Here is a 15,295-nt window from a genome sequence, read left to right on the forward strand (position 1 = left end):
CCACTTAACAAACACCGTCATCTCATTCAATCCTCACAACAGTCCTATTTTACGGATGAGAAAAGTGAGACTTCAAGGGATAACTCGCTCTAGATTCAATAATCTGACTCAAAAGCCTTTTAACATTTTGTACAATACCTTTTATGTTTGTTTATTTAACTGTCCAGTTGGGCCAGTAAAGTACAGATAAAAGCTGGGGAATGTCAGCGAGACTGGTCATTTCCCTGGGGTGAGAGAAACGCTTTCAACACTATCCGTCCATCGTATCACGCCCAAGGTATCCCATAGACATCCCTCACCCTTCCACCCACTCATGCCTGTTTGAAGCAAGACTATCTAGACCGAAACACATCGGGCGCCTAAGGCACCACTCGCCGCTACCTACCGAGGAGCCTCCTGCAGGCTCTTTACCGCAAGCCTGCAAACTCGCCGGGCGCGGAGTGCAATTAGGCTTTGGGGTAGTTTGGCTCTCCGGCTTTCCGTAGCCTCTGGCCCCGCCCCCTAGCAACGTGCTGGCTTGTGTTAACAACTGGCCGGGGATCAGACGCCTGGGTCAGCTGGGGGGCGGCAGCGGCGCTACGCGGACTGTATGGCGGTGGCCTAGGCCCCTGGCGGAATTTTGGGACCTTTCGCGACTCTAGCGACTCTCAGGCTGCCTTCCCTTCTCGGTGGCGGGGCCTCTTTTGGCCCAGCGACTGCGGGCGCACCTTAGGACAGGAAGATCCCCCCACTCTCCACCCCGCTGCCACCAGCCATGTGGACAGAGGAAGCCAGGGCTACCGCCGAGGCCCAGGAATCCGGCATCAGGAACAAGTCTAGCAGTTCCAGTCAAATCCCAGTGGTTGGGGTGGTGACGGAGGACGATGAGGCGCAGGTATGAGCAGGTGTCTGTGCTTTCAGAGGTGGAGGGGGTGGGGGTGAGGTCTCGAAACGGGGTCCAGACCTGGGGGTGGCAAGGGCGGAACTGGGGACAGGAGTGAAGATGGGGGAAGCCGCGGGATGGAGATTCCAAGCGCAGAGCTAATCTGGTTCCCCACCCCCTGAGAACTGCACCGGTTGCGAGGGGCTGGCTGTTGTCAACCATCCTGTGCGGGGACCAGCGCTGTGTGGTCCTCCTGGAGGGTCCCAGCAAACTGAGTAGGCGGGGCTTTGCCGCGCTTCTTCGAAAAGTGGTCATAGAGCTACTGGGAGGAAAGGAATCATTCTTAGCAAAATCTGATTTGATGACCTGATCAGTTTGCACTGAACTTTTTAATACGTAGATCCCTGTTACCGAGTGATGTTCTTGATACAGATGTAAATTTTCCCATGCTTAAATTTGCTGCGACTAAAGCCTGCACACTAAAGAGGGGAGGAAAACGCTGTTAAAATTAGAAATTAAGCATTTTTAAAATATGAAATTGGAAGCTGGTTGTTACAGGTTGGGTCGGAGAGAACCGGGAGAGAATAGAGTTGATTTGTTTTATTATGCTTGTACTGTATTTGGTTTTGGGTTTGCTTTTGCTATGAATACAAAATTCACTCTTGCAAGTTCATCTGTTGAGAAATTCCACTTGAGGCCCTTGGATCTCCATTCGAGGTGGAGGTGTTTAGAAACCCTAAGTTGTTTGTTTCCTACTAGGATTCCATTGCTCCCCCAGAGAGGTTTGATCGTGCCTTAAAAGCCGCGAATTCCTGGAGGAACCCTGTCCTGCCTCACACTAATGGTGTGGGGCAATTGTGGGAATTCCTGTTGAGGCTTCTCAAATCTCAGGCTGCGTCAGGAACCCTGTCTCTTGCGTTCACATCCTGGAGCCTTGGAGAGTTCCTTGGGAGTGGTCAGTTGACTGGGGACCTCTTCTACCATGGGAATAGAATTGAGCTCTCTGAGGTCTGACATTTACGCAGTAACCTGCGGAGCAACAGCACTTTGCATGAGGAGAAATAGGTGTTAGGGGAATTTGCCTAATCGATTTTGTGTACCTATTCCCATCTGGGCGGGGAGAATTTTGAGGAACAATAGCTCTCCACTCCCTGGGCTGCAAGAAAGATCAACAGTACAGCCATACTCCCAGGCAAGGGGCAAAACTGAAAAGTATGTGAATTTGATAACTGATGGCTCTCAGTCTTCCTTTACTTGCTCCAAGAAAAATTGGGCAACGTTATACAAGGCAAGCAAGCGTGGCTTTTTCTTTTTTAAGGAAAAATACTTTTTAAAAGCCATTGTCAAAATAGTCCAAAACATACCAAATAAAACAAGTATACCTGTGTATATGTGTGTGCACTTTCTCCCCATTTTAATTTTCTTTCTTTTCTTTCATTACTACTGCTCTTTCCAGGGCCTAGGATTCTCTTCCAAGAAGAAAGCAATCAATTTGCATTAATTCATGTTTCTGACTTGTTAATAACTAATTCTAGGAGTAGTAACATTTTTGAAGTACTGAGGAAAAAGGTAGTTTCTCCCCAAAGAAATAGAATAGGAACTTTTTATAGCTAGGAGAAATCTTAGTGATCCTCAGCCTTCTTGTTTTTTGCCTGTGGTTGTTTTTACAAATGAAAACCCTAAGTTCATGAGAAGTTAACTGAGTTACTCAGTTTCTTTACTCATAGAACGGGGGTCTAGAGACCCTGGAACGAAAAAATGATAACCTTTTAGGCCTCTGCCTTAGGCCAGTTTAGGAAAGATCCTGAGAACTGTTTCCAGTTCTTTCAAACCACTGCACATTTGCAAATTTCTCTTCTGCCTGTGTGTGCTTCTGAGAAGCAGAAGCTTCTATCCTAGTTGCTAAAGGTGAGAGTATCACGTCTACTTCAGTTCTTTGTCAGCTTCATCACTTACCAGCTATGTGACCAAAGGAAAGTATCTTAACCTTTCTATCAAATGCAGATAACGATAGTACTCATATCCATTGTAAAGACTAAATGAAATAATATATATAGGCCGGGCGCGGTGGCTCACGCCTGTAATCCCAGCACTTTGGGAGGCTGGGGAGGGCGGATCACGAGTTTAGGAGATCAAGACCATCCTGGCCAACATGGTGAAACTCCGTCTCTACTAAAAATACAAAAATTAGGTGGTCGTGGTGGCGCACGCCTGTAGTCCAGCTACTCGGGAGGCTGAGGCTGGAGAATCACTTGAACATGGGAGGCAGAGGTTGAAGTGAGCCAAGATTGTGCCACTGCACTCCAGCCTGGCAACAGAGTGAGACTCCGTCTCAAAAAACAACACAAAAAGAAATAATATATAAGCAAACTTATACAATGATATAGAGAACTTATACAGAGACCTATATATTGAAAACAAGCAGTTATCAACATCATCATTGTCATTGTCATCATCCTTTATCCAGGGAACTAGAGCTCATAAAGTTATTTGGGCCTTAAAGCTAAGGGATTCTCTAGAATTCTGATTGTTCCCACTGGCTTCCAGGATGTGAGAGTGAGACTGGATGCCCCTGAAATCTTACTTGCTTTAATGCAGATTTCAGTCTGCTCACTTTATCCCTTCAGAGATGTTTCTAAGTTGCAGCTGGATTTCCTAATATAGAAATGCTACTTTGGCTACCTGGGCTTTTGATAGCTGTTTTATATCATTTTCTTTATTACAGACCTAAATTGAACCTTTCAGTTACCCTAACCTTAGTTTTTAGTAATTAAAGAAATAGGCTTGAATATTGCTGCCTAAGGCAGCAGGTAAAATGTACGGGTTATTTTGCTGATTTTTCTGTGTATATGCTTTACTTCTGCATTAAGTGGTATTTTTTTTCCTGCATCTTTCACAAAAATAACTTTTGTAAAAAGCAATAGCTCCTATAAATTCTATCTAAGCTACTACAAATGGTATTCACAGAGTATTAGATTTTTCTAACTTTAATAACTTTGAAATGTTCTTTGGTAGAATTATGGAAAATGTAAATATAGATTATGAGTAAAGTTATTAGTAAATAGGGAAAACAATAGTTTAGGAATCTGGGATATTGAATTGTTATTTTTGTTCCATGTTGTGAACTTCTCATAGACATATTCTATGTAAGCATTATATCTTCATATTTTCTCTCTATAAAAATTTTGATAATCCCTACTGTAGTGATTCCAGCGTTTTCTTTTTTAAAGTGATTTATCATACTTTTCCAGTTTCGAAACAATAAAATAGTGCCAGAATTTTGGTGGCCATTTTCTTTTTTTTTTTTTTTTTGAGACGGAGTCTTGCTCTGTCACCCAGGCTGGAGTGCAGTGGCACAATCTCGGCTCACTGCAAGCTCCGCCTCCCGGGTTCACGCCATTCTCCTGCCTCAGCCTCCTGAGTTGCTGGGACTACAGGCACCCGCCACCATGCCCGACTAATTTTTTGTATTTTTAGTAGAGGTGAGGTTTCACCATGTTAGCCAGGATGGTGTCAATCTCCTGACCTTGTGATCCGCCCGCCTCGGCCTCCCAAAGTGCTGGAATTACAGGCATGAGCCACCGTGCCCGGCTCGGTGGCCATTTTCTAATTGTGAGGAACTTAGGACACGTTGCTTGCCCTTTCTGTGTCTGTTTCCTCATCTGTAAAAGATATTTTTAGAAATGCCTACCTCATCAAATTATTGTGAGAATTAAAGTATTTGTAAGGCATTTAGCACAGTGCCCAGCACATACATTCCAAGTGCCCCATAAATGGTAACTTTCTACTATTATTAATGACTCTAGTCGTAACAGCTTTATTAAATTATTATAATTATTATTATTATTATTATTTTTGAGACGGAGTCTCGCTCTGTCACCCAGGCTGGAGTGCAGTGGTGCAATCTCGACTCACTGCAAGCCCCGCCTTCCGGGTCACTCTATTCTCCTGCCTCAGCCTCTCCGAGTAGCTGGGACTACAGGCGCCCGCCACCACGCCCGGCTAATTTTTTGTATTTTTAGTAGAGATGGGGTTTCACCGTGTTAGCCAGGATGGTCTCGATCTCCTGACCTCGTGATCCGCCCGCCTCGGCCTCCCAAAGTGCTGGGATTACAAGCATGAGCCACTGCGCCCAGCCTATTAAATTATTAAATAAATTCAGATAATATTTACAGAGTTAAATGGTTTGGTTTTGTGTCCCCACCCAAATCTCATCTCGAATTGTAATCCCCAGGTGTTGAGGGAGGGACCTGGTGGGAGGTGATTGGATTATGGGGGTGATTTCCCCCATGCTGTTCTCGTGATAGTGAGTTCTCACGAGATCTGATGGTTTTATAAGGGGCCCTTCCTCTTTGCTCTCTCTCTCTGTCTTTCCTGCCACCTGTAAAGAAGGTCTTTGCTTCCCCTTTGCCTTCCGCCATGATTGTTTTTCCTGAGGCCTCCCTAGCCAGGTGGAACTGTGAGTCAATTAAACCTCTTTCCATGATAAATTACCCAGTCTTGGGTGTGTCTTTATAGCAGTGTGAAAACAGACTAATACACTGGGTATCAAAACCTACCAAATAGGAAGATAGTTCTCAGATTGTTTTTCTAGTATTAATCCCAGTGTTTATGTGGCTCTGGCTTCCTACAGGAAGGTAGAGGTAATGTAGTTTAAAGAGTGCTTTATCCCCTGGAAAGTGATGGGATTGGCAGTGAAATTCACCTTAATCATATGTTGAAATCACAAGATATCTAATTGGTTACCCTTTATCTATTTTCTATTTAATGTTGTTCCCCTCATTCTAAAGAATCCCAACCCCCTTTAGAGCAGTGCTTCTCAAACTTTAATGTGCATATGGAGCACATGGGGATCTTATTAAAATGTGGATTCTGATTCTGTAGGTCTTAGATGAACCCCAGTACTCCGCTTTTCTAACAAGTTTCCAGGTGATTCTTGTGCTGCTAGTTGGAGGACCTCATTTCCCACTTTGAATAACAATTAATATAGTGATTAGTTGACTGGCATAGGTATCATGCCTGAACTTCCTTGCTCAAATTTGCTCTCCCTCTGAGAACCCATGAGAACTTCCACAATCTTTTAGTTGATGTGATATCCTGTCACTGTCTGTAATACTTCCATGAACTGTGTGCTTAAAATTGTCTAGCCTTGTTTACAGGGTTTTTGTAAGAAATAACCTCCGTAGTTGGCTGCATGTGTCTATAGTGCCAGCTATTTGAGAGGCTGAAGCAGGAGGATCGCTTGAGCCTAGGAATTCAAAGCCAGCCTGGGCAACATAGGGAGACCCCCACTCTTTAAAGAGAGGAGAGAGAGAGAGAGAGAGTCAGAGAGTCGTTGGTTGTCCATTGAGGAGTCAGACAGAGAACTAAGGAACAAAGAACCAGAGTTTCTACATTAGACATACCCGCTGGCCCATTTATTATTAATAGCTATGTGGCTTTAACAAGTTAGGTCCCAGGGCCTCAGTTTCATTAAGAGGGATAATAGTGCTACCTTTACTTGGTAGATTTGAAGATTAATTGAGATCAAAAATGCCAGACACATGAAAGGACCACTATAAGTGTTAGTCTCTTTCCCTGTAACTGAGTATCAAATGAGCAGGTTTCTCCCCTCTGAAATGTCCCTGGGTAAAGTGGGAAATAAGTTCATCCTATAATTTGAGTGAAGTAAGGCTAATTTTCTTCAAAGCAATTTATTAAACTTTTGATCTTAAAAGGTTTTGTGAATGCTTTTACAATTTCTCCATAAACATCTTAAGATGATAGTATTTTGATATTTACATATGTATGTTCTGTTTTGTTTCTACTCTCTGCTTATGTGATCTCATTTACCCAAAATCTTCAGTTGTCATGTTAAGCCTATGATTCAGAAACCTCTGCCCCAAATTTTTCTCATCTCCAACCCCCAACACAAACCTCTTCCTCCAGCATTCCCTGTCTCAGGAAATGGTGAAATCATTTATGTAATTCCTCAAGCCAGGGAATTATCTTCAGCTTTTTCCTTCTTTCTCCCACTGCGTCCAGTAACTCATTAGGTCTTGCTGAATCTACCTCTTTGATGTTTTTAATTCCATTTGCTGTTGTCTATACCAGTTGCTGCTACCTATTCAAGGCCCAAAGTTACAATCTACCTCCAACCCAGTCTTCTCCAGTTCAGTCTCACACAGCATACAAGATGATCTTTTCATAATTAAATTCTTCTGGTTAAATCTTGTGGAAATAAATGAAGGCTACCACAATAAACAGAGACTGTTTATTCAGCGGTTGCTATAGGGAGGGAGTCAGCCACTATCACTTTTTGGCAGAGACTCCAATGCAGCCTGGGAAGCTTTATAGTGGGAAAAAAAAGGTGTGGGGGAGGCTTCAGGTCTACTCTAATTGTAGGTTGCTGACATGGGAAAGCTGGAAGTGGGCTAGCTAGAAGTAGGGTATCCTCTGTGATTGACTTGGAAAGCATATTTGACTTTCTCTGATTGGTCTTAAGTTGGAAGCAGAGCGACAAAAACCGGGAAAGCTGGCAGTCATTGGCCAAATCCTGACTTTTCTGAGCCAATTGCTGCAGAGGTTGTTGGCCAGAGTTATTTTGTCACACATAGTCTGACCAGTTTTGTTTATATGTTCAGTCTCAAACCATTCAATGGCTTTTTAAGATCCTTGTGTTACATACAAAGCCTTCTAGGCCGGGCGCGGTGGCTCACGCCTGTAATCCCAGCACTTTGGGAGGCCAAGGTGGGCAGATCACGAGGTCAGGAGATCGAGACCATCTTGGCTAACACGGTGAAACGCCGTCTCTACTAAAAATACAAAAAAAAAAAAAAAAAAAAAAATTAGCTGGGCGAGGTGGCGGGCGCCTGTAGTCCCAGCTACTCAGGAGGCTGAGGCAGGAGAATGGCGTGAACCCCGGGGTGCGGAGCCTGCAGTGAACCGAGATCATGCCACTGCACTCCAGCCTGGGCGACAGCGAGACTCCGTCTCAAAAAAAAAAAAAAAAAAAAAAAACCTTCTATAAAATCCCATGCCAGACCAATAGCTGCATGAGGTGAGGACATTGTTATTCCCCACACCTAGCACGATTTCTGAAACAAAAAAACCTACTAATAAATAGTTATAGAAGGAGGAAAAGTCTAGGGAAGGTAGAGGGAGAGAGAGAAATCTTTAAAAGTCTGCCAAGCAGGTAAAACGTAGAGTAACATGAAATGGATAATGCAAGATAAATCTAAGAGGAATCTATGCTTTAATCTTTACTACTCTTTGTTCTTTTAAAATTTATACCTGATCATTTGGAGAAAAAATCTGAAAATACACACAAATATTAGAAAGAAAATCCTGCATTGGGCTGGCCCAAGTGCAGTGCTGTTTACAGCTAATTGATTACAGCCAGTTACAGATTTCTTCCTTTTCCATTCCCACTGCTTCCCTTGATTAGCCTTAAAAAAAAAAACAAAAAAAAACCTGCATTGATATTTCATTCCAATATCCTTGTCTAACCTTCTAAACAAATATTTCAGAAAACCAGAAAAGAAAAACCCACTCTGTGTGTGTGTGTGTGTGTGTGTGTGTGTGTGTGTGCGCGCGCGCGCGCGTATAAAATCTGAGAGTGTAGGAAGAAAAGAGAAAAGACAGCTGAGGTAGTGGTGGATATCACTGCCAAATCCCCAAATCTTAAAAGGCAGAAGTCTATTTACCGAAATTTTTTGTAACAGTAAATTTAACTATTTCACAGTAATATTTAACAATTTTTAATGGTAACGTAAGACCAGGTATAGATTAATATTAATAAATCCTTTTAAAAATTATTTTTAAAAGTAAAAATGGCTGGGCATGTTGGCTCATGCCTGTAATTTCAAAACTTTGGGAGGCTGAGGCTGGCAGATTGCCTGAGCCCAGGCATTCCAGAACAGCCTGGGCAACATGGTGACACTCTATCTCTACCAAAACTACAAAAATTAGCGAAGTGTGGGGTGGTGTGCCTCTGTAGTCCCAGCTGCTCAGGAGGCTGAGGTGGAAAGATTACCTGAGCCCAGGGAGGTTGAGGTAAGCAGTGAACCGTGATTGCACCACTGCACTCCAGCCTGAGCAACAGAGTAAGACTCTATGTCAAAAATAAATAAAAATAAATATAATTTTGAGTCAATGAGCTCATTCAGATACTTACTCCACAGACTTAAAGTTAGCATGTTTCATTACAAATTGTTTTTGATGCCATGACGTCTCAGTTAGGATTAATTTTTTTAAATTGTTTTTGAAAGAAATTTCTTGAGATCAGAATATATGAATTTGTAATTTTTAAAGGCAAGGAAATAATAAAACTAAGACAATGTAATAATGATTATGTAGAAGTATGGAAAAGTATGTATTGCAGATTTAAAACTCAGAAGCTGCCATGGTATTAACTAACACTAAGTGAAATTACGTAAAATACTTATGCATGTAAGGAAAAACAAAATATATAAAAATAAAAATAGATGCATTTACTACATGATAGGAATAAGTAGGATTTTTTTGCTTTTGTATATCTTTTATATCATCATTACATCACCTTTTCAAACATTTAATTTAAAGTAGAAGTAAGCGTGAAAGCAGAAAAGAAGATACAAAGGAAACTGGGAGAGCTTAACTCCTGTAATAGGGGTAAGCACTGTGACATAACACTGAATTAAGATAAAATGTCAGGTAGCAAGGCATTAATCCCCAAGATAAATATAGTCAAAACCACACTTAGAATTTGTAGATCTCGGCTGGGCGCGGTGGCTCACGCCTGTAATCCCAGCACTTTGGGAGGCCAAGGCGGGCGGATCACGAGGTCAGGAGATCGAGACCACGGTGAAACCCCGTCTCTACTAAAAATACAAAAAATTAGCCAGGCGTGGTGGCGGGCGCCTGTAGTCCCAGCTACTCAGAGAGGCTGAGGCAGGAGAAGGGCGTGAACCCGGGAGGCGGAGCTTGCAGTGAGCCGAGATCGCGCCACTGCACTCCAGCCTGGGTGACAAGCGAGACTCCGTCTCAAAAAAAAAAAAAAAAAAAAAGAATTTGTAGATCTCTGTATCATCATAAATACTTTACCTTTGATTGGATTATTTCATTTTTTTTGTTGTTGGGGTTTTTTGTTTTGTTTTGCTGTTTGTATTTTCTTGTTTGTTTGTTTGTTTTTTGAGACAGAGTCTCACTCTGTCACCCAGGTTGGAGTGCAGTGGCGTGATCTCAAATCACTGCAACGTCCACCTTCTGGGTTCAAGCGATTCTTCTGCCTCAGCCTCCCGAGTAGCTGGGATTACAGGTGCCCGCCATCACACCTGGCTAATTTTTTGTATTTTTAGTAAAGACGTGGTTTCACCATGTTCGCTAGGCTGGTCTCGAACTCCTAACCTCAGATGATCCACCTGCCTCCACCTCCCAAGCGCTGGGATTACAGGTGTGAGCCATCGTGGCCGGCCTTGTTTTGCTATTGAGTTGTTTGTGCTCCTTGTATATTCTTGTTATTAATCCGTTATCAGATGGATAGGTTGCAAATATTTTCTCCCATGTTTTGGGTTGTCTCTTCACTCTGTTAATTGTTATCTTTCCTGTGCGTACGCTTTTTAGCTTGGTGTAATCCCGTTTGTCTATTTTTGCTTTTGTGGCCTGCGCTTTTGAGGTCCTACCCAAAAAAACCTGTGCCCAGACCAGTGTCCTAAAATGTTTCCTAATGTTTTATTCCAGTGACTTCATAGTTTGAGGTCTTATATTTAAGTCTTTAATCCATTTTGATTTGATTTTTTTATTTGGTGAGACATAGGAGTCTACTTTCATTCTTCTGCATATGTCTACCCAGTTTTCCTGACACCATTTATTGGAGAAACTGTTCTTTCCCCACTGTATGTTCTTGGTACCTTTGTCGAAAATGATTTGGCTGTGAATGCAGGGACTTATTTCTGGGTTCTCTGTTCTGTTTCATTAGCCTATGTGTCTGTTTTTATGCCAGCACCATGCTGTGTTGGTTACTATAGTTTTGCAGTATATTTTGAAGTCAGATAGTGTGGTGCCTCCAGCTCTTTTCTTTTTGCTCAGGATTGCTTTGGATGCTCGGGGTCTACTACTTAAACTTTGGATGATAGTACCCATTTACTTTCCCCTTTACCTATGAATAACTTTATTATAATATAGCCTCCTCTTGGTTGCATTTTCCAAGTATTTATTAAGCAACTAACAATATTATATGTCAGGCCCAGTGTTGGATGCCAGGAGTGCCTGAAAGCAAAAAAATTTTTGCTCTTAAGAGAACTTTGGGGCAGGGAGTGGTGGGGAACGAACATGTAGACCCTTTCAGAACAATGTGATGGGAATTTTAATGGATATAAACTTAGGGTGCTATGAGAGCACGTCATTTTTCTAGCCTTTTTCATCCTTTGGGAAGGTAACACCTGAGCTTCATCTTGAAGGACCTGTGGGAATTAACCAAGGAGAGGAATAGGAATGTAACAATATGAGTGACAACAGAGGAGATGTGAGAGGCATTAATGGGGAGTCATTGAATAGTTTAGACGGGTCATGTTCAGATTTGAGTTTTATTGTTCTGATGGTAGAATAGAGGATGGTGTTGAAGGGTGCAAGAGTGGAGTCGATGAGAACAGCAGGAACCCCGTGAAATTAAGTAAGAGCTAAGAACTGAATAAATCAGTAAGATGGAATGGGCTCAAGAAATATTTAAGATGTAAAATCTGTAGAACTTGGAAGTTCCTGTTTTTTAATGTGGTTGACTGCAAGAATGCTGGTACTAACTGAGATAAGGGGATACCTAGTTGAGAAAGGCAATCTCCTACCTGTAGTTTAGAAGCTACTCTTACCATATATCTGCATAGGCAAACTTAGTGTAATGTGTATACAAGTACAAGATAATTTTATTTCTCAACTTATGGAAGTACTATTATTCTAAATATTTTATTGGGCCCTTCAGGGCTGATGAAATTTTAAAACATTAAGATTATATGAAATACTAGAATTCAGGAGGGGTTTTTTTACTCCAAAATCTATTTATTCCTGTAAGTTTTCATCTACTTTTCATTCTCCCCTTACTATCTTAGTGTCATAAAACATTTTTTAAGTTACCAAGGGAAAGTATCATATAAATTAGTGTGTTAGATATGCCTTATTGATATAGAAGATGATATAGAATAGTAAGAGTTGTATGTTTTTTAGGGTGTTTTCAAGCCTATGGACTTCAATCATGTCATCAAACTCCTCGAAGAGACTGATAAAGTGAGTAAGCTTTGAGAGAAAATTACTCCGCTGCATTACTTACAAACTATATCCCTGAAAGGTAACATATATTCCTTCAAATGTACGTCTCATTTATCTCCTTTTGTTGAAAACATTTTAAATAGTACATATCTTATATTCAAGGACTGTTTAAATTTAGCATGAATATATTTAATGAAGTGGGGAGACAGGAGGAAGAGAATAGATTTGCTTTTATGAGATGGACAAACCCATGGTGGTTGTAACAGAAGGAATCCTAAGAGTACAGAAAGGATCATCTAGCCTCTGTTAAGTGCTTGTTACCTGGTAGGATTGGAGGAGGGAAATGGTAGAAAACAGGGTACCGTGGTGTACTAATTATGAAATCAGGATAGAAACACACAAAAATATACACATAGATAATTTATTTTGAGAACAATCATACATAGGATGTAATGGAAATTAAGTTATTTTAGACACAAGACTCAAAATTGGGAGAGTAGACATTGAGAGAAAAGATAACAAATGTATATGTACACATGCTCATATTACCACCTGATGTTATCAAGAATCAACTGAATGCCTAAAAGCCAGCACACACTAGGAACTTATGTGATGATTTCCAAAAAGGAATACATATTGTTAGTAAGTAGAAAATGAGTTGACCCCAAATGCCCATCAGTGATAGACTGGATAAAGAAAATGTGGCACATATACACCATGGAATACTATGCAGCCATAAAAAAGGATGAATTCCTGTCCTTTCCAGGGACATGGATGAAGCTGGAAACTATAATTCTCAGCAAACTAACACAGGAACAGAAATCCAAACACTGCATGTTCTCACTCATAAGTGGGAGGTGAACAATGAGAACACATGGACACAGGGAGGGGAACATCACATACCAGGGCCTGTCAGGGGATGGGGGACTATGGGAAGGATAGCATTAGGAGAAATACCTAATGTAGATGACGGATCGATGGGTGCAGCAAACCACATGGCACGTGTATACCTATGTAACAAACCTTCACATTTGGCACGTGTGTCCCAGAACTTAAAGTATAATAAAAAAAATTTTTTTTAAAGTAAATGGGTTGACCGTAGTATAGCCTATCAAAAGAAAACAATGTCCTATGAATAGGAGGCACAAAAATTCGGTCACTGTTTTAACATTTTTTATTCTCTGCTTTTTTACATAGAAAGGAGAAAAAATGACTATTGGAATAATTTATCTTTTGCTGGCTATCATTGTTGTGAAAAGTTATTTTTTACTGTGACTATATCTACATTTCCTTAAAAAACCACAACTACATAGAGCGCCTATTAGCTGTTTAATAAGACTACAGAGAAAAAGTATAGACAATATCACAGCTTTTCAGGAACGTTTAAGATTAAAAAGACAGACAGAATTCGGTCATGGAAACACATCACTGTGTAGAAGTTTTACTTGCTTATTTTCATTTTTAATTGACTTAAGATGTTTGGCTTGCACAGAAAACTGAGCATATTTTAGAGGTTAAAAATATAATCTCTACAGTCAGCTTTCCAAATTTGTCTTCTAACACCACCACTTTTTAGCTGTGTATTTTGGACACGTTACTTTAAAATGTTTTAGCTTGTGTTTCCTATTCTGGAAAACAGAGATCATATTAGTATCTTCCTAATAGGGTCATTTTGGAAATTAATGAAGTGATATGTATGTATGGTACCCATGTGGTACATGACATAGAAAAAATATTCAATATACTTTAACTGTTGTTAATATTATTTCTGGAAGCAAATTACTGCTTTTCTATTAACCTAGTTTTAATTCCCAATTTCCTAATCAAATTTAAATAATAGTCTATTTTTGATACATAATATCTGTAAATATTTATGGAGTACTTGTGATATTTTGTTACATGCATAAAATGTGTAATGATCAAGTCAGAGTATTTAGGCTATCTACCACCTCTAGCATTTATCATTTCTATGTGTTGGAAGCATTTCAAATCCCTCTTCTAGCTTGTTTGAAATATACAATACATTGTTGTTAACTTTAGTCACCCTACTTTGCTAACAAATATTCACTACCACAGTCTTCCTACCTTTTGTAATTATCATTCTAGTCTATATCTCCATGAGAAGAACTTTTTTAGCTTCCACACATGAGTGAAAATGTGTGATATTTGTCTTTCTAAACCTGGCTTATTTCACTTAATATCTTCTAGTTCCATCCATGCTGCTACAAATGACAGAATTTCATTCTTTTTTATGGCTTAATAGTATTCCATTGTATATATAGACCATATTTTCTTTATCCATTCATCCATTGATGGACACTTAAGTTGATTCCGTATCTTTGCTATTGTGAGTGGTGCTGCAATAAACATGGGACTGTAGGTATCTCATTGATATACTTACTGATTTCTTTTCTTTTGGATAAATACCCAGTAGTGAGATTGCTAGATCATACAGTCGTTCTGATAGTTTATTTTTACCTTCACTGTTTCAGAAAACATTTTATAATGTTTACATCATAATATAGTAATTTAAGAATTACTTGATAATTTTAAAGTGTCTACTTTTATGTTGAGAATTTTTAAAAATCTCAACAGATTTAATAGCACAAAAGAACTAAAATAGGTCATTTGTTTTAGGATGGTTTGGAAGAAAAACAACTTAAATTTGTCAAGAAACTGGTACAGTGTTATCAGAATGGACTTGTATCCTTTACATATATATGTATGTTCATTTCATTTATTCTGAAACGAGAATTTCTATTAGAAAATGTGTTAGTTTTCCATTGCTGTTGTAACAAATTACCACAAATTTGATGGCTTAAAACAACATAAAGTTATTATCATACAGTTTTGGAGGTTAGAAGTCCAAAATCGGCCTCAATGGACTAAAGTCAAGATGTTGGCAGGGCTGATTTCTCCTGAAGACTAGAGAGGAATCATTTCCTTGCCTTCCCCAGCTTTTGGAGGCTTCCTACATTCCTTGCCTCATGCCCTCTTCCCCCGACTGGCATCACTCTCACCTCTGCTCCTGTCATCATATCATCTTCTCTCTCTGACCCTCCCTTCCTCCCTCTTTCCTTTATAAGGATCCCTGTGATTATGGTGGGCCCACCTAGATAATCTAGTATAATTTTCTCATCTCAAAATTCTTAATCATATGTGAAAAGTCCCTTTGCTATGTAACATAGTTACAGGTTCCAGGAATTAGGACATGGA

At 40.3% G+C, this 15,295-nt stretch overlaps 1 protein-coding gene across 2 annotated transcripts in view; it reads left to right on the forward strand.

Moving 5' to 3' along the window:
- Positions 1 to 503: 503 nt before the first annotated feature.
- The window catches only part of CFAP69 (cilia and flagella associated protein 69), a 79,959-nt gene continuing 65,167 nt past the window's right edge, over positions 504 to 15,295 (forward strand). For both annotated transcript variants that reach the window (XM_003252387.2, XM_030822050.1), the window contains exons 1-3: positions 504 to 874; positions 12,038 to 12,097; positions 14,717 to 14,782. In XM_003252387.2, coding sequence (XP_003252435.1) covers positions 755 to 874; positions 12,038 to 12,097; positions 14,717 to 14,782 — 246 coding nt within the window. In that variant the 5' untranslated portion in view covers positions 504 to 754. The remainder of the gene's footprint in view (positions 875 to 12,037; positions 12,098 to 14,716; positions 14,783 to 15,295) is intronic.

This window comes from Nomascus leucogenys, chromosome 11 (assembly GCF_006542625.1).
Source record: "Nomascus leucogenys isolate Asia chromosome 11, Asia_NLE_v1, whole genome shotgun sequence".
Lineage (NCBI taxonomy): Eukaryota > Metazoa > Chordata > Mammalia > Primates > Hylobatidae > Nomascus > Nomascus leucogenys.